The 19,520-nt window shown below is 41.7% G+C and overlaps 1 protein-coding gene across 1 annotated transcript in view; it reads left to right on the plus strand.

Annotated features, from left to right (window-relative positions):
• The window catches only part of FAR2 (fatty acyl-CoA reductase 2), a 78,917-nt gene extending 60,893 nt beyond the window's left edge, over nucleotides 1-18,024 (plus strand). Inside the window, exons 7-11 of the mRNA XM_086758276.1 lie at nucleotides 926-993; nucleotides 6,758-6,929; nucleotides 11,090-11,219; nucleotides 13,466-13,593; nucleotides 14,562-18,024. Coding sequence (XP_086614402.1) covers nucleotides 926-993; nucleotides 6,758-6,929; nucleotides 11,090-11,219; nucleotides 13,466-13,593; nucleotides 14,562-14,724 — 661 coding nt within the window. The 3' untranslated portion in view covers nucleotides 14,725-18,024. The remainder of the gene's footprint in view (nucleotides 1-925; nucleotides 994-6,757; nucleotides 6,930-11,089; nucleotides 11,220-13,465; nucleotides 13,594-14,561) is intronic.
• The last annotated feature ends 1,496 nt before the right edge of the window (nucleotides 18,025-19,520 follow it).

Here is a 19,520-nt window from a genome sequence, read left to right on the forward strand (position 1 = left end):
AGTCAAATGCCTTGATTTCAAAGCATTATTTTAAAAAGCACCATTAAAACTGTGCAGTATCCAAATGTAGTTTTCAAGTATTACTGTACGAGATTTCATTTCCCAGATTTAGGGTTTCTATCTCCTGGTCTCTTCAGTCATAGGAGTTCTGAAAATGAAAGTTCCTCGTAGGCAGCCTGCTCCAGTGGAGAAAGGCTCTGAGCACCACAGGCACCCTGGGAGCACTGAGATGCTGTATCCTCCAGCCAAGCTGCTAGCCCGTGTTCAAGGCCAGATCTCTCTTCTTTTAGCATTTTGGCAGATGGCTCCAGCTGCTAATGCAGAGTAAGAAAAGTGCTTTATTGATGGCATCACTTGCACCCTTGGCAAGGCAGGCTTAGATCAAAAAAGCTGTTTGACTAATTCTTGCCTTGTATCAAAGGAAGAGATAAAACCAACCTTTATTTGGTATTAAAATGAGACTTTTGTTGAAAGGGATTGATTTGTAGTCATGACCTTGACAAATGGAGTTTAAAAGTAACACAAATCATATTCATTAAGTAAATGATTGCAAAATACAGTGTGCCCCTGAGTTGGGCTTGGGCCAGTTGTTTATGGTGTACTAGGTGAAACGATTAAAAAAAAAATCAGAAATTTGTGAGTATGCATGCTTTCCTTATTGTTTTTATAATTTTTTATATGTGATATATATATTATTTTTCTTAAACCCCATCTGTCTGTGTTAACTTCATATGCTTTCCAGAATCTGACTAAATCTTATTAAAACTTCATCGTTTCTACTATATTTTCATATTTATGAAAAATGACCTCTTCTGCATTTTTTTTATGAGCTGGTGTTACTGTTTCTTGAGCTTTCGTGCTCCATTAATAAAACTTCGGGTGCTTTTCTTCACACCTTAAAATAGTACTTCTTTCTCTTTTCCAGACCAAAAAACATGTTGGTGTACAACTGCACAACAGGTGGAATCAACCCTTTCTTCTGGGGAGAAATGGGTAAGGCCTAACTTAAACCTCGAATGTGTCAAACATCAGTAGCATTCCTCAGCCAGGCTTTGAAAGAGTAGTTTCCTGTATCTAGGTGGCATTCAGCATCTGCCATTCAGACGTTGTGTGGGAGGCCCAACTGCAGTCAGCGAGGGTCTTGTGAGAAAAGCTCCTGGTGCTGGGCATTCAGCTCAGGAAAGCATTTATTCAGTTTTCATTGTGGATGTAATCACGTAGCAGCCCAGCAAAGTATGTGCTTTGCTGCACTTTCCACCATTACAGTGGTGGAAAAAGGAATAGAGAACCACTCCCTTACTTAATTCTGTGAGAAGATACTCAGTGTACCTGTAACAGGACACCTTCCTTTTCTGAATGAGAACGTGTTCTGGGTTTAGGGGTTTGGTTTTTTTGTACTTTGAAAGCACTTGGAGAACATTGATAGTGAATGAAAACTATTATGGAAGTAGAGCAGCTTTGCCTTTCTTGCTGTCTCTGTGAAGCAGATTGTAAGTAGAAATAATTGGTGTAGTCTTAAGAAGGCAAACGTTCAAATCACCGGTGTGCCTCAAGAACAGTTTGCCTTTTGATCGTGAATTTTGTCAGTGGAAGAATTCAAATTATTTTCGTGACTGACTTTTCTTCAGGTGGTTGTGCTTCTGAGGCAGGGTGAAAGGGAGACAAATCTTGACGCTCTTAAAGTGGATAACTCATGCTGAAGCCAAGCACCAGAAATACTACATACAGTCAGTACATTTATGGACAGGTGTACGGGGCCAGATTAGCATTCTATTATACATTAATTCCTATCTTTGTGCTTTAAATACAGGATGCTGGCAAGTGACTACTGTGGTGTTTCACCTCTCAGACTTTGCTTTACGTTTGTCTTTGCATTTTATAATTGGCAAACTGTAAGTCAGCAGAGAATCAGACCATAATTGCATTTTCAGAACAAGGCTTGTCTGGAAATCCTACTAATGACTTAGCGTGAGATTTCATCAAGTGGTCCAGCAGGGAAGAGGTTTCAGCAATTGACTGAGCAGTGGAAAAATCACACCAAGTTCCTGACATTTTTTTTTTTAGTGAGAGATCTAACACTGTGGTTTGTCACAGTCTGAGAGACGAGGTGAGACTTCATAGATAATTGTGGGACAACGTAGTCAGTCTTCATAATGTGTAAAGCCAGATCTTCCGTGGCTTTTTCACGGGAATAAATGCAAAGCTTTTCACAGGCTGCTACTTCAGGCAACAGCCACTGTAACACTAGTACCTGAAGTTTGCCTTTCTTGACCCATTTCCAGTGTAATTTTACTGATGAAAACAGCAATGTATTAATGCACTGTAACTGATCTTATTCTATACTTCGCTCATAACTGTGGACTTAGCAATGAAATCATCTGAGTGCAGCAGAAGCTTGCGTAAGCAGTTCAGCTGTGTGATGGGACTGAAGGCAAAATTTTCTTCTTGGGTGACACTATGGGGCTCTTTCTTAACACATGTTGTATCCACAGTTTTCCTGAGAGCAGCAGGCTGCAGAAGGATATTGGGTATAGATTAATGAACAGGAATTAGGATGGAGTATCGAAGAGCAGTGTTAAGTTCGCTAGTATGACTTTGTGAAGTACATTGTGCAATTTCTGCTCAAAACTAAGCCTCAAAGCAGGCTTTAAAATGCTATTTAGTGTGTGAAAATTTAATTTCAATTTATCCTCAACAGTCTACCTAGGCAAGACTGGTGTTTGGTTCTTCCCCCTCCTAAATCTGCCTTTGAGCTGTAGAATTTGCTGCTGTGTTTTTGTGCTGTGGCTGGAGGGAAAAGACCACCCACCCACTAAGTTGTTTCAGTACCTCCTAGAGGTGATGTGTTTCTGGTTTGGGGTTGTCTGCATGACCCATCTATCTGATTATTTCTCTCTCTCTCTCCAAAACACAAACTGTTATAGCATAAGAAGCTTGCTATGTATGTGAAGTTGAACACTTTCCAGAAATTAGGAGATAGTGCAATTGTGCTGAGTCAGTCCAAACCAGGGTAAGGGAGACTGGTAAAGAAAACATCCATAGCATTAACTGTTCCAAACACCACCAAACTGATGTTTTCCCAGCTGCCTCCTAGTCAGTCTTTCAGGTTGGTCTCACTGCCTTCATATGTGCATTTTGAAATGAAATAACTTTTATTCCTGACTTTCAGAATTTTTCTTGAGTTTTCAGTAGGAATCTCAACTGCTCTTGACATAAGCACTTCTCACACTGAGTAATACAATGGCATAATTCTATAGCTCTTCTACCACAGCTGCATTTTCCACTACAAGCCTTAAGTAACCAAGATGATAAGGGTGTTGCTGATTTGTGTGAATTTGGTCTATGGCCAGTGATCTGAAATGACACTGGCTGTATTTTCCACTTACTGATTAGTTCTTTCTTGCTATCCTGGCCAAAGATGCCAAAAATGCAAAGAGAAAAAGAGAGGCACTAATGTCTTTAACGTATTTCCAAAGGGAAACCTTCTCAACCAGTTTACAGCTGAAAACTAGATCTGCAGTATATTATCATCAAGATTTGAATAAACAGAGCTATAAATATATGCTGCAGACAATATCAAAACTATCACAGTTCCAAAACGTCAGTGGTTTCCAGTTAAACTGATAGGTTTCCATTAGGAGATGAAGTGACCTGATGAAACTAAATAAACTTAAATATTGATAAGCAAATGAGATTTTGTAAATAAAACCTGGGATTTAAAGTGCCCCATGGAGAAACTTCCTTAAGGGCAGAAGCAGCAGAGTTCATAGGATTGCTCTCCTGATCCATGAGCTACTTGAGTGGGCACAGATATACAGCTCCCCCAAACTGGGAGCAGATCCCTTTGTATTCAAGTCAGCTAGGGCTTTGTTGAAGTATAATCGTAGTAAATGGCCATGCTGCTAACACAGAGGAAAGAAACTCCTCATGCACTGCTTAGACAGACACAAACTCTGCCAAGAGCTAGGCCAGGACAGCAGCTTCCTTCCCAGCAGCCCATCCCAAACTGCTTATCGCCACTGCCCTGCCAGGAGTAAACACCTTTCCAAATATTCATGTCAAAAGCAGGTGAGATAGATTCCTGCTGAAAATCTTTTCTTGCTCCAGTAAGCCCTCTGTGCCAGGCACAACCACATGAGAAAGTTTAAATAGGAGTTTTTGCTAATCCTTGCCATTTTGAGAGAGCATGCTGCAAAGGATAAGATTTCCATACCACAGCCCACAAGGTGACCACAAGATAACCACATCATTGCAGTGTGGCTACGTGAAACAGTGTCGTAGCTCAGGGGACCAGACTATGCAGTCTCTCTCTCGCTCCCCCCACCCTCCGAGAGAATAGGGGGAGATGGTATAAGGAAAAACGGCTCGAGGTTTGAGATAAGGACAGGGAGAAATCCTTAAAGTTACCATCACGGGCAAAACAGACTTGACTTGTGGAAAAATACTCATTTATTTCTAAAACTAGCAGGAGAATAAGACAGGGAACAAGATAACTTCCCCCCACCCCTCCCTCTTCCCGAACTTAACATTATCTCTACCACCTCCCCCCCACCACCCCCGAGCGGCCCAGGGGGGAAGAGGGAATGGGGGTCGCGGTCAGTTCATCACGCGCTGTTTCATGCCACTGCTTCATGGTTGGGGGAAGAACTCCTTGCATTCCTCCCCTGCTCCATCGTGGGGTCCCTCCCACGGGCCACAGTCCTTTGTGAAACTGCTCCAACGTGGATCATCTCTTCCACGGGGTGCAGTCCCTCCAGAACAGCTGCCCCAGCGGGCCCTCCACAGGCCACATCCTCCTTCAGGCCTCCACCTGCTCCGGCGTGGGGTCCTCCATGGGCTGCAGGTGGATCTCTGCCCCTCCGTGGACCTCCATGGGCTGCAGGGGGACAACCTGCTCCACCATGGTCGTCACCACAGGCTGCAGGGGAATCTTGGCCAGGAGCCGCATTACTCCTCCCCCTCCTTTTGAACTGACCTTGGTGTCTGCAGCCGTTCCTCACAACAGGCTGGCAGACGCCTCTCAGGATCCTTTTTACATCTCATTCACTTCTCATCTCCTCTCCACTTCTTGCAGGCAGGCCAGGCCGAGTTGGGCCCAGTCGGCTGCCTGGCGAGAGGCCAGAGGGTGAGGCCTGCAAGGCCCACAAGGCTCGCACCTCCCCTTCTCTGCCCCCGCTCAGCCTCTTCATATCTTCTTTCCTTTTTTTTTTTTTTCCTGTTTTCCCCTTCTTAAATACGTTGTCACTGAGGCGTTATCACAGAACATTCTGCTACCACTTGGCTCGGCCTTGGCCAGCAGCGGGTCCGCCCTAGGCCCGGCCGAGTCCAGTGAACAAAGGGGAGCAACTTCTAGCAGTTTCCTACAGAGGCTGCCACTGTAGCGCCCCCTCACTAAGCAAAACCAGAACAAACAGAAGGGATGGCAGTCAGTTCTAGCTACTCAGATGCAAGATGAGTTTCAGGAAAACGGTTTTTCAGCCATTAAACTTGAAGCATTTGGGACACAAAAATTAACAATGAACTTGCACTAAAACTAAATTTTACTATTTTAGAAGTCTTTGTTGTCTAAACTTAGCAGCTAAGTGGCTAACAAGTCTCCTAGTTGCGGTTACTTAGAACAAAATCAAAATCACTAGTTGAAGTGCAGTAATGAACCAATCACAGATACACGAGAGGACTGTCTGAATATTATGATTGGAATCTGCTTATCTAAGGATGATCTGGATGTTTCTTGCGACTTGCAAATTCTCATCTGATTTTCTATTTGTAACATAAGCTTAGAGAATAAACTATAATATAAGCACAGATTGATCTCATAACTCTCAAATTCATTTTTAAAAAAGTTTTAAAAGCCCACATATTCTTCTTTGTGGAGCTTACTGATGCTCAGGAATAGGAGCACCATCTGTTTATCTGTCCCTAGGATGACTGTCTTATATTCAACTACTGCAGTTCTATTAAGCCTCTGCAATATGCAAATATCCCAGATATGCACATCTAGGTGCCATTTCTTTGGAACTGTGCCATTGCAAGAGCTCAGAATCAGGCCCAATATATGTATGTGCCTTAACATACAAAGTAAAAGATTACCACCCTATCGTTAGTTTTCAAGTTAAGAAGGCAAGAGGATTTGCTGCTTTAGTGCATCCAGAGCTCCTCTGAAAACAGGCTGAGGTATTTGGTGTGGTGGGTCAGATGTGGTTTGAAAGGTTGTAATGAAAAATTTCTAGAAGCAGCACCCTATGTGTGTAGGCAGCCTGTCCCTGACTCAGACTAATATTGACATGAGCCTTTTTGAAAATTTGATTAGAAATCAGAAATGTGATTTTTGTTTTATGCTAGCAGATCAAAGTTTGCTTTCAGTGATCTGAAGACATGTTAGGACTTAGCAATTTCTTCTACATTTACTGCAGGTGAAAGCAGAATTGCAGTTCCTTGGTTTGAAGCATTTCAGGCTACAACCGCTTGCTTTTCTTCCATTACATTTTGGCATTTTGATAAGGACGTTTGTCTGCTGCTATTAAGTCTAGAGTCAGATTGTGTTTCGAATATGCAGCAGATGGAGTCATCAGTTTTAAAGCCAGAAGGGACTATGAGATGATCTTGTCCAACTCCTGGTGATGTAGTTTGCAGAAATGCAGGTTAAACATGTTAAGCACCATAACTTGGGCTTTACTGCAGAATGTTGGTATGGTTGTGCCCAACCCAACTGAAATTAAATGCCTGATTTTTAACTAAAATGCCTGTTCCCTTACAGAGCAGTATGTCATGTCCACTTTCAAAAGGAACCCGCTAGAGCAGGCCTTCCGAACACCCAACACTCACTTGACGTCCAACTACTTGATAAACCAGTACTGGATAACTGTCAGTCACAAGGCACCGGCCATACTCTACGACCTGTACATGAGGCTTACGGGGAGAAAGCCCAGGTAAGAAATGGCACACCTTCAGCCTTCTCCATGCCTGCCACTGTTACGGAGAGCGGATCTCTAACAAGTTCTGAGAATTGGCTGCCTCAGCCTGGAGTCCCTGGTCTTCATCCCATCTCCAGGCCTTGTCTTGAGGAGGTTGCTCAAAAAGAAAAGGAACTGCATAGATGTAGCTAAGCATAGCCTAGGGTTCTCACCCTTTCCAGTACCTGAGGGACAGCACACATTTGAAACTCACCTTTACAAGCCTCAGACTTTCCCAAGCCAGCAGGAGAGGACTGCTAGTTATGTTGTCCTCTGTATAGCAAGATTTCCACCACTGCAGCTTTCTGATGTGATTGCCTCTACGTCATGAGTAAAGACTCAAGCTTGCGTAAGGACTTGAGACTGGCAAGGTTTAGAACATTCTAATATTTTTTTTCCCATAAATCAGATGCATAATTATGAGTTGCCAGCACTGGCGCAGCACCCTAAAATCTAGGGTGTTTCTGAGTATGAATAAATTCTGAATTGTATTTAGGAGAACAGTTTACCATTCCAGTTGGTATTTGAGCCTTGACAGCATCATAGTTTGGTGGAACCCAGTTACACATGTCCTGTGTGGAAGGAACCCTGGTGTAAATAACATAACTGAGCCAATGTCCTCTTTTACTCCCTGCCACCACAGAGGAGAATTTATTGTGCAACACAAGAGCAGTATGCCAGCACTGTGTTCCATGTCAGCTGCTCTGTGCTCCTCTGCTTGTTAGACAGCTGGCTTCAGCTGTTTGCAGGGAGACCCCTGGCTGATATGGTCCTCTGATTTCTCTCAGATCTTCAGCTACAGGGGGGAAATTGGTCCATAAAAAGACTTCCAGTTATCCAGGAGGCAAGAATTACCCTAGAAATAGAGGTAAAATGAATATGTGCAATAATAGGCTGGAATCTCCAAACTCTGCTGAAGCAGGCAGCAGTAAGATCCTGGCATTATCACTACAATTAACATTTATTTTCATTAAGTTGATTACCATAGGTAGCCAATGGACAGTGGTCACAATACTGTACTTACATTTCAAATAAAGCTCAACATGAATGCATGCTGAGAAAGATCTCTTCATCTGAACTTTCAAATTTGTGACCTGTGAAAACACAGCACAGCAATGAACTTGTGAGTTCACAGAGTCCTTTTTTTCTTCTAAAATACAATTCCCCTTTTCTTTTTACTACTTAAGCTCATCCAGGTACTGCTGCAATGCGGTAGAAAGCATAGTAGCAGCTCATTCTTTCTATTTTTTTCACAGCTACCTAAATACCTTTACACTTTAAGGGCATAAAAAAAAAGTTGAATATGTCACTAAACCTGCTTTAATGTTTCCCTCTGCTTCAAACAGAGCACCTAGGCTTAACTGTTTTCCTACTGGTCACTCCCATCTATTGACGTACAAGCCATCTTCATGGCAGTTTCTTGAATTGTCTCCATGACTCTATGCCAGATTTGCAAGCAGAAAGGAGAAGCTTCTTTGCCAGGGCCAAGACTCAAGCTTCACTTTTCTACTGTATCCATACTCACCTCATCATTAGGTGATAGGTTATTATATGCAATAGGTTATCTGGGAGCTGCTTGTGGTTTTGCAAGCCTACTGTTTACTCAGGACTAACCTGTTCCCTTCACTAATTTGAATGACAGGGTACTTGAGGGGAACTCAGTTGTAGTTCCTTCCGTAGTTACCGCACACAGTACCCCATCTACCAAAGGATAGGTACAAGAGTCATCTCCTTCAGCTTTAGACTTCTATGTACTGCCTGTCCTGAGAGGCTTACTTTAAGTGTTAGCTCATTCACATAAATTGCCAGATGTCTAGCAAAACTGCCCTAAATGGCTTACTGTTATTGCTGCACATCCATCCATGACTTGGAAAATAATGTGGTTTATATTATTAGTAGTCTCTTGGGGCAATCTGTCACACCTGAGAATCTGCTCATGCAAGGCTCAGTATGGGAGCAAATAAAGAAATCATTGCTGTAAACAGTTTTCTAGAAGACAAGATCCATTTCCAAAGTGTAACTAATAAGGCTCTCAGTGACAGTGAATACTTGATTTTTTTTCCTCACAGTCTGTCCACAGTGGAGAATGAGATTTTCTATCAGAAATCTTTGCCATAGTCTCTCAGAGGCTACAGAAAAGCATGCTTCTGTTTTGCTGATGTTTTTCAGTGGACCATTCTTTCATGCAAATTAGTAAATAATTTGGATGTGGTCACAACATTTTAGCTCAATCCGTTAGCATGAAACACAGTTTTCATATGTACCTCTTTAGATGCTTCATTTCTCTTTCTAACCCTTACTTTTAGCACTCAAATATGTTGCTTTGGGTAGATCTACAGTCAGAGCTTATTCTGCCCGCGTTGACAGGAGGCCACGTGAACAGCCTATTTTCAAAATGTAAGGAGGGACACACAGTTGATTCTCTTTTTTTTTTTTTTTTTTTTTTTTTTCCTTCTCTGATGAATGCCATTTACCCTAAGCATTTTAAAGATATTGGTGGCTTTTGGGGAGCCATTTGAGGCGCAACTTCAGAGCTTTGCAATCTAGCCATGTAGTTTGTTTCCCAAGTTCCTGAAAGGTGTTAAAATATTCACAAAGCTTTGCCCTATAGTACTTACCTACACAGGCACAATCAGGAAGATTAATCTGAAGTAATTTTAAAGTAGTTTAGATAAGCTGCATTAAATCAATGTGCTCATAATTATGCAGAATGAAGGTTCCCTTAATCTGATGGTGTGCTTTGCTTCTAAAATGAAAGCCACTTTGATTCTGAGTAGGAGTGCCTGTGTAAGGTTTTAGTGCTCTTTCGGTTTGCTCTGGGTAAGCTGCACAGTTCTCCTCTGAACTGATGTGCTCATTGTGTCTTTTTCTGCTGTGCTTAGTGCTTATCGTAGTGGCAGTTGCATCTGCACGGAGAGAGGCCAGCCTGGCACCATTCTTCCCCAGACTGCTGCCTTTATTTGTCACGGCGACTGTGTTACCCTCTGGGCAGCTCAAAATTCTCATGAAAACAGCTCTGTTTTCTACAGAAATCAGCCTTTTAATGCTTTCTCTTGCCCTGTCTCTTCTCTCAGTCAGAAAGAACATAGTGTTCTCTCAAAATTGACCGAGCACTGTACATCACATTTTAAAACATCTGCCTTTCAGAGGCATGGCCATTGGGACAACTAAAATAATCCTGCGAAGTAGGACAGCATTACTGTCATCCCCTTTTTATATTAAAAAAAAAATGAATAATAAAAAAAAGGCCAAGACACATGAGAGACCTGAACCTACGTTTCCCAAGTCCCTGTTTAGGAACAATGGCCCTGAAGCAGCTTTCATCTTTCCCAGGACACTCACACTCCAGGAAGACATTCAGTTACACATACATGCACACACACAAAAAAAAAAAAGCCTCCAGACTGCATGATTTTTCAAGGTCATCCACCAGGAGTACATGTTATCAGACCCTTCTTGTATAAGGAAGAACACAGAATAACCCTCCAAACTGCCATTATATTATACAGGGAGAGGAATGGCCTTTAAGAACAAAAAATTTATTTTTTTTTTTTAGAGAGAGTCAACCCCAAAGACACAAGAATCCTGCTCAGCTGAAGCTGAGCAATTGACTTCAAAGCTTATCCATGCTGCAGATGCAGTCACCTCTGTACTGGAGCTAACTCCAAAAATCAGAGCCTTGCTTCCGGAGCCAACTCAGGCTTGAGAACAGAAGAGAATTTGTGTGGTAGAAAGAGAAGTATCCATCTTAGGAGGCAAGAAATATACTTTGTGGTTTTTGGAATCTGCTGTGTTCGTACTACTTCAGATGAGCTTTTCACCTCACATGTGGTACGTGATGTAGATATGGCTTCCAGCCCTAGTTTAGTTCTGGCCAGTAAGTTAGGCATCAGTCTTGCCCTGGGAAATGCATATTTGCACCCATGTTCCAGCCATCATTAAAAACTTGGTAGCTTTAGGCTTAAGACTCAGCTGGAGCAGTCAGACTTGCTGAGCAGGTTCTCACCAGTGCAGTGCTCATCAGAAACTGCAATGCCTATTCATCTGGATTGGTGAAAACACCTACAGAGCAAACTGCCAGCTTTTGCATAGGTTCAAACTCCCTGTCCACCTTTGACGCTCCTCCTCTGTTTCAGAATGATGAAAATTATCAATCGACTGCACAAGTCTATGATGCTCCTGCAGTATTTCTCCACCCAGTCCTGGGATTGGTCTTCAGACAATATGAATATGTTAATGAGTCAGCTTAACACAGAGGACAAAAAAGTAAGTATGTCCGGAGTATGGATTGCTGATCTCCAGGTCTGTTCATCTGCAGTAATTATTTTTGGTGTATTGTTGAGCTTTCAAATGACATCTGCCTAGATGACTAGAATTGAGTTGAACTCGAAACCATTTATTTCATCCTTGTTTTATTAAATAACTTGCCTGGAACCTTCCATTTATTACAGGAGAACGCTTTCTCCTGAAGTGTATTGCTCTTTCTTCTGAGACAGGTCAATCCCTGCAGTCTTTCCAGTTAACAAGGCAGCTCTCTACCGTTTGCTCTCAGGTTTCTATTTGGCCTGTAAGCAATCTAGATTGGCTTCCACAGACAAAATGGACTCTACAAAGGGAACATAACTTTACATCCTCAATCACCCAGCTGTACTCAGCACTGTGAGGTGGAGAAGTTAAAAGTATCATGTAACAGTGGCCACTTTATTGCCTCCCATGTGGTTGACTACATAGACTGGAACAGCCAGTGGACAGGAAAGCTAGAAGACATTCCCTTTTTTTGATGAACGCATGATATTTCTCCTTCTGAGAAGAAAACGTCAATTCTAGTTTTCACGTCGCAGCACTGGGCCCTGAGAATTTCAGGCTTCCGCTTTCATGGGGCGATATGACCATGTTAACTAATACATGGGCCCAAGAAAGATAGTACCAATGGTAATGCAAAGATATGTGATATTGGGAGTTTCATTGTAATTAATTAATAACTGAAAAACTGTGTAGCATTCCCAATATCTTCTCTTCCTAATTTTCTAAGTGTATCACTTTTGGAAAACTAGGAAGCTCCTAGCTCTCCCTTATTTCTTCTGGCAGTCTGTAGCTTTTCATGGGTGATCTAGATGGGAATTATTTGAAAGATTTTGACATTTTCATCCACATTGATTTTAATGGGCACTGCACAGGGAGACTTAGTTAACACATAGTGTCTTACTTACCCTGAACAATATGAAAAAAGTTCCTGTTTAAGTCCCTAGAGAGCAATTACTTTGCAGGATGTCAAGCTCTGTTGTAGTCTTTATAGGTGTGAAATACTACTCTTAAGAATGGGATTGTAGCTGAAAGACTGAAGAAATACAAAGAGTAGATTTGCGACAAGCTTGAATGCACCTTTGGTCAGTATCTCCTTGCAAAGAGATACTTAGGCGTTCACATCAAACTGGTCTCACTCACATCATTAAATCCTTGCAAACTCCCAGTAGTAGAGTCAAGAGCCTGCCCTTAGTCTTGCAGAGGGAGTGCATGCAGCAAATTCTGACTTCTAAGGGCAGCGGCACTGCTGTGACTTGTAAACAGTATTCAGCTTAGACGGTTTACGGGCAGCACATACCCAACAGACACATGGGATCTGCACAGTAGCTGAGCCCCTGTATTTGGCATAGTTAGCTAACCCCTCTCTGCTCAAGTCTGATACCAAAGCTCTTGCACCAAAGCAAACGGCCTGGATTGGCACGGGGGTGAGAGGAAGGTATTTTTCTGACTATCTTCCCTTGTAAGACCATGTAAATAGGAAATGCCATTCACTTCACTCATTCACTTAAAAAATAAATTCTCTACAACAGAACTTCTTTCTCTTTACAAATCCTTTCTTTGCTCTAATAGACAGACAAACACTTGAGAGCTTGCTAACAGTTTTTCCAGTATAAGCATTTGAAATTAACTGGGCTAATTAGTTCTACAGTGAGACATTTTGATGCCAAACAACAGAGTAACCCATTTCTTGGACTTCTGTCAATGTAAATGCTGAGAGGGAATGCAGCACAACACACAGTTAATACTGATACAGAAGCGCTTGTTGATTCAAAGTCTAATTCACCTATTTGTACAAAACTCTAGTGACACATTAAAAACTGCATGGAGGTTTTCAGATGAATCCATTTACCTGAGTGGAATGCCATTTTTCTTCCACGATTTTGTGTGTGTTTGTATATAATATATATGTGTATGTGTGTGTACAAATACACATTTATGCACAAATGGCCACCTGAAAGACAAACTTATCTTTCTTTTCTGCCAACTAGCACTAAGTTTCTGCTTGCTTGGCCTGAATTCCCAGCTGGGTAAGACATTAATCAACAGCTGTGAAATACAGTGCTCGTGTCTTCTTGGAAACTTGATGGCTTTAAGAACGTAACAGGGAGGGCCTTGTCAGGAACAGAGGTCAGTGAAGAATTGATGGTTCAAGTGAACTTGTTTTGAATTCTGGCATTTGATTTCTTCTCTTTGTCTTTTATTCCCAGTTATACAACTTTGATGTTCGTCAGCTGCACTGGTCAGAATACATTGAAAGCTACTGCTTAGGTGCTAAGAAGTACTTGCTAAATGAGGACATGGCTGGCATTCCAGCAGCAAAGCAGCATTTACGGAAGTAAGTTATACTCCATGACAAGGACAAGAGCTCCTTGCTAACTTGAATGGCTTTTGAGGAAAATTACTCTATTTACATCGCAATAATTGTTGAATAATATGGAAATAAACATAGCTTAGCACAATAGCCTGTTGCCATAGCAAGGAATCCTAAACAAGTTCTTTGCTCATGGGTCATTTTTAAAGGATTTATAAGAACCTCTGTAACATGCCAGTAACTGCCTTATAGCCCAAACAGTGATAAAGTTTACAACAAGCAAACGACTCTTACAAAAATTAAACCAATCTTGGGCACATAAGATATGAAGCTTTTTTCCCTTGGTCAGACAGTGGGAAAGTGAGAATTGGAAAGCTGCAAAAACTTTGGCTTGGCAGAAAGAGATGATTAGCATCTTAAAGGCTCAATAATCCCATTTAAATATATGGTGTAAAAAAACTCCAAACCTAAAAACCCAGCACGGCAGTACTGCAAAAGTGAAGACCATTTATAATTATTGAGTGATTTCCCAACATTAAGGGCAAGGTTTCAGCCAAAAAGGAGAATCTTATTCATCAGCTCCTGCAAAGATCCTCCAGCTTGTCACCAATACTATTAAGTAAAAAACAGCCAATATACCAAATCAAAGTAGAAGGTACTGGACCTAGGCTATCATTAAGAAAACAACTCTCAGTATGACTTTAGTGTCTGTTCTGGTCTGAAATGAGAGTACATGGAACAAGAGACACTTGCAGTACAGGTACTCCTCCTATCCCTTCAACGATTCACTATACCAAAACTTCAAGACCGTCCTTGGCAAGATCATAGGGACACCTTAGGTACAGTGTCTTCACCAAAACAGGAATGGCAAAAAGCCCAAGCACTCGTAAACAGAATTTCTTACAAAATTACCTGTAGCAAATGAAGCAAGCTGCTGAACTTTGTTGTTGTTTTTTGTATTCCTCCATAAGATGCCTCTTTCTCTTTTTCAGGCTGAGGAACATCCGATATGCGTTCAACACCACCCTCCTTGTGATCATCTGGCGCATTTTCATTGCAAGGTCACAGATGGCTCGAAACATCTGGTACTTTGTGGTGAGCCTCTGCTACAAGTTTCTTTCCTACTTCAGGGCATCCAGTACCCTCAGGCACTGAAGCCATCCATCAGCAACCAGCCTCTTCCAGAAGGACCTCCATCTCTTCTAATCAGCAACTATGGGCATCGGGGTCTGAAAGTAGCAGAAAAATCCACACCCTCCAACAGCAGCCTGCATTTATTGTGCACTGTTATATGTTCACCTTTTTAATTTGAACTAATGCTTTAATACATGGTGGTCTTTCTTCCATAGGACCAGGCCAATTTTTAAAGCCATAACTGAAGCTTTAGGAACAGGTCAAGCTGGAATCATTCATCTAGAGTCTAATGTGCAAGAGTAAGGATTAACCAAAGTAATTGTCTTCCCATGTACTACCTAAGCTATCTTAATCCCATCTTCTTCCTCAAAAGAGGCAAATTTAAAGCCTACAACCTTGGAAGAAAATGATGCCATGAGAGAAGACCCAGCCAAGGAAATTAACCTGTAAGAGGTCTTCCTAAAGAGGCTATTCCTTCATTCTCATTCAGTGAAATGGTACCTTATAGAAAAACATTATTTCACATTTTCAGTTTTTCAGAACTTAGAGGGGGAGAAAAAAAATCAGTTACGCTAAGCCACTGAACAGTTTTCAGATCTTGTCTTCTATTGCTACTGAGGACTGATACTTTCAAGGCATAACTGAAGACATGCATAGAATTCATGTACCTGTGTTAACTCTACTCACTCACAAGCTGCTTTCTTGTGGAGAGGTATTTTTTTTCTCTCTGTGGTTAAGGTTGCAGTCTATTAAAATGCCCTGTTCTTGCATTTATCACATTTGCTTGGAACATTTTTTCAGCTTGAAAAATGATGCATTTACTCTGAGAATGAAGAGAAGACTTCTTAAAAAATTGAAGAATTCAGAAACTCTATTATTTTGGAAGAATAGGTCTTTTCCCCCCTTCCATTTGTCTGCAGAAAACTTCTCTGCCTGTAGCTCAAAACCAGCCCGATACTGTCCTTCAAGCGTTCATTACAGCTAGATCACTTTGCAGTTGATTGCTTCCACTGGCAAGGAAAGTGTAAAGACGTGTATGGAGGAAATCTCACCAAGCCAGTTCTGCTGCCAGTCCTGTCAGTAAGAATTAAAAAGTCTGAAACTTGGTTTTATTGAGGATAGGAAAGGTTTCATTGCCTTCTGTGTTAAAAACAATTGTGCACTGTGAAGGTAATGCATTTTGTCCTACGTTGCAGTTTAGAAAGGAACTTCCTAATGCTCGTGGCTATTGGAGATACTTGTTTCACCTAGTAGAGTATGAATTCCTGTGGGGGGGGAGAGAAAGAGCCTTTGAAAAGTAGCTGGTGCAACAGCAGCCTTAGTGCAACAGCAACAGATTTATCGCGCTATCACATTTTCAAAGTCAGATCTAATACTGGAATATTTTTTTAAATTCAGATCACACTGAATAAGCACTTCAAGATTATCAGACTTTAAAGCAGCTAGTATTTGAAACAATGCACCATCCCGTTTCATTAGTCTTATGTCATGCTAGCTGTCTGAAAAAGTAGTGCTACATCACAAAAAAAACCCCACAGTTGCTCTTTGAGAGCTGAGAATAGCAGAATATTTACAGAGCTAGCTTTCTTCAAAAATTATACTTGTTTTTAACAGTGTAGGCAAGAGCAAGTTAAGATAACAGTATATTTATATCTTAAGCCTCCAAGTTAGTTGAAAAACTAACTTGGTGATGGACTTATCTTGGAGTTCTTTTGCAATCTTAAAGATTCTATGGTTCCCTGAAAAGTCTTTCTAAAGGTGCAAGGAATTACTCTCGCCCCCGTATGCCCCAGTGGTCTAGTTTCAAGTAATTGCCAAAGGATGCCTGCAGCAGAACCTGACCAGGAACACGGTATCCAGAACGGCAGGGCTCTGGCATTCCCTAGCAAAGGCCCCTGTGTCTGTCACATATTACTTCTGATCTGTGCTTAATTAGGTTAAGCACCCAGTTTACAAATACACCATTTTTTAAAGCTTTTGCCTTGAAAACATACTTTCAAAAATTAAACCATGCTGGTTGTTAGCTTTTCCCAGCGTCAGAAAGCTGGCAGTGCATGCTGCGCGCTGCACATTTGGAAGGTGTCCCTGCCTGCGTTCAGGCACTGGGGACCAGACATTTCATGTATGGTGCTTCCACAGCAATGTATGTGGTGAAGGTCCGCTGTGTTATACTTGGCTAATTTGGCTGTGCAGAGACTGTGGCTACCTTGTCAGAGTGAGGCCCGTTGCTGTAAGGATTCCTCTAGAGAGACTGCATTCCCTCAAGTAAATCAGGTCATCAGCCAGCTTCCAGTCTTCTCCTATGAAAGGCTAAAAACCAAACCAAAACATAACAAAATTGCAGATTATTTTGAAACAAACTTCATTTTAAAAAGTAGGTTAAGAACTTTAACTCCTGTCCTAGAAGTCATTTAAGTGTCTGCCTTATGTACAAAGAGAAGCAACAGCTAATGGGATTGGAAGTCTTATGCTGTGCACGTTAGACAAAAACTTGAGTCTTACAGAAAAATGAAATACTGCAGACCTGCTACACATACAACAGTTGACTGAGGTAGACCAGACCTACTGCAAGTAAAGTGTCCTGCCTTCCATTCCCCAATGCTCGTCATGCCATGCACTACTCACTTATGCTTGTAGGTACTCACTTATTTGCACAGGCTGTATTGTCCCAACAAGACTGAGATGTATCTTTACTCACCGCGAGTGTATCCCAACCTGTTTTCTGCACGTGCAAAAAGGTTTCACTCAGAACAATTGTAGGATCACATTTTAAAGCTCTTCAGCATTCTGCTGAAGGTAACAGCTACAGCAAAGCTACTACTCAGCCCTGGAAAACAGCAGGAGTTGCTTGGGATGTTAAAGAAACACAGCTGTTGCAGATGGCGTATGCTCTTCTGGAGACCTTTCATAGCCCACGCAGCATTGCCAGCAGCTGGCTCCAGAGCTCTGGCCTTGCCTGGCGGGGGATCAAGCTGTTAGCTTTTCTGAACACAGACATTACATGCAGTGAAACTTGAATCTTTAATCCATTTTCTTGTTGCTTGAGATGTTTTAAGGTGGTTGTCTAAACCACAGAAATATTTCAGAAGAACTTCCACGCAGAGACTGGCATGGGGCAGTGGCCTTTGGGTGCCAGTCGTGACTGTCATCATGGAGAGCTGGGCCTGGCATAAGAACTTCTTCTCACCTCAACAGTGACTTTCATGTTTTACTGTGCTCTCCTCAGTGTATTTGTATTTGCGCTGAAGAAACCCAAGCCTTGGGGAAAATATCTAAAAGAAAACACTGAGTGACAGCCACTTCTTTTCTTCCCTATTCTCTCTCTTGACAGAAGAAAAGCCAAATACAGTTATTAATTAAGTTAAATCAGAGGTCCTATTGTGACCGTGCACAAATTAACACAAAGAATTCAGATGTGGATATTACTTGTGGCTGAAGGCTAGAGCTTTTAATACCTGTAAGGTTGAAGCAGGTCTCAAGGTGGTTTGTTGTTTTTTTTCCCCACAGAGGTAGCTTGGTCGGTGCTATGGGGAGGAGAGAGGAGTAGGAGGAGCATTCCTGCAGCCTCTCATAGACAGCAGAAGCATTGCTAGGCACAGAACATTCAGCTCAAGGAGCAAAAGAAGATTCAAGGGATCAGAGAAGTACGAGCTGGCAAACTCAGAAGAGTCTGCCTCCCAAGGAGTAGGGGAAGAGCTCCATCAGCATTTTGTTACCAGTTTGGGGTCTTGTAATAAAATGTATGAACTAAAAGGCTCCTCTCTCCTTCCCCCAGCTACCAACAGGCAGCATAGAGAACAATATCGGCAGTCATTCTGCACAGCCACAAAAGAACATATCTATCATCTGCCACAAGGCAGTATAATGGAATTATCCTCTGTAATTGCTTGTACCCTGTGAGCCTGCAGTGTATCTGCCCCTCACAGTGTGGGAAGCCTGCAGCGCTGCTACAGAAATAACATAGACCACGGCTGAACCTGGTGTACTGTTTTGTTAATACTACGCATACACACTAGGCTGTAGGGTATAGCTATGAACTATGCGCGAAAGCAAGGAAACACTGAACATCAGCTCACTGTCAAAGAGCAATGGGCATAAGCTTGCAATTAAGAAACATCTCCTTTTTTTTTTATATACTAAATTGTGATAACAAAAAAAACCACATCCCTAAAATTAATATGAGTTTAAACTGTCTTTTGACTGACAACCAAAGCTGTTTATCTCCAGCATGTCTGTTACCAAAAAAAAAAAAAAATTTCTCACCCCTCCACCTTCTATCACAATAATTTTGTTGAGAAAATAAAATTTTCTTGGTAGTAGGAGGTAACAGACATACTGGTATATTATAGGTTGCTGGCACATTGGCCACCTCCTCAAGAAATTTATTACTTCAAATTTTCTAAGAAAACATTATTATATATTCCTGTGTGTGTAGTTACATCTTTCACCACCAGTCTTCTCATAAAACATGTAGAGATGGTAAAAAATAGTGGAGCCCACATTGAAATGCCAGGCTGTGTGCGTTTGGTATGCACTGTTCCAGTTCAGCTTTAGACAAAGTGATTAAAACGTCCCCTAGTTTCCCGTGTAAAGGAAACCTAACCTGTAGTACTGTTAATCAAATCATTATAATGAATTAGCAACTGGGAAAAGAGGGACGGGGCATTCTTTTGTTTGTAAATAAGCTACAGCTTCATGGTGGAAAGCATGCTGTTGCTCTTCCAGCATTGATGTTCTACTGCAGAAAACAAGGATGAACTTTTATTACAATTGGACCCTTTATTCTAGTGCAGAGTAAATAACATACTGTACGTTCC

This window comes from Chlamydotis macqueenii, chromosome 1 (assembly GCF_036417535.1).
Source record: "Chlamydotis macqueenii isolate bChlMac1 chromosome 1, bChlMac1.mat, whole genome shotgun sequence".
Taxonomy (NCBI): Eukaryota; Metazoa; Chordata; class Aves; order Otidiformes; family Otididae; genus Chlamydotis; species Chlamydotis macqueenii.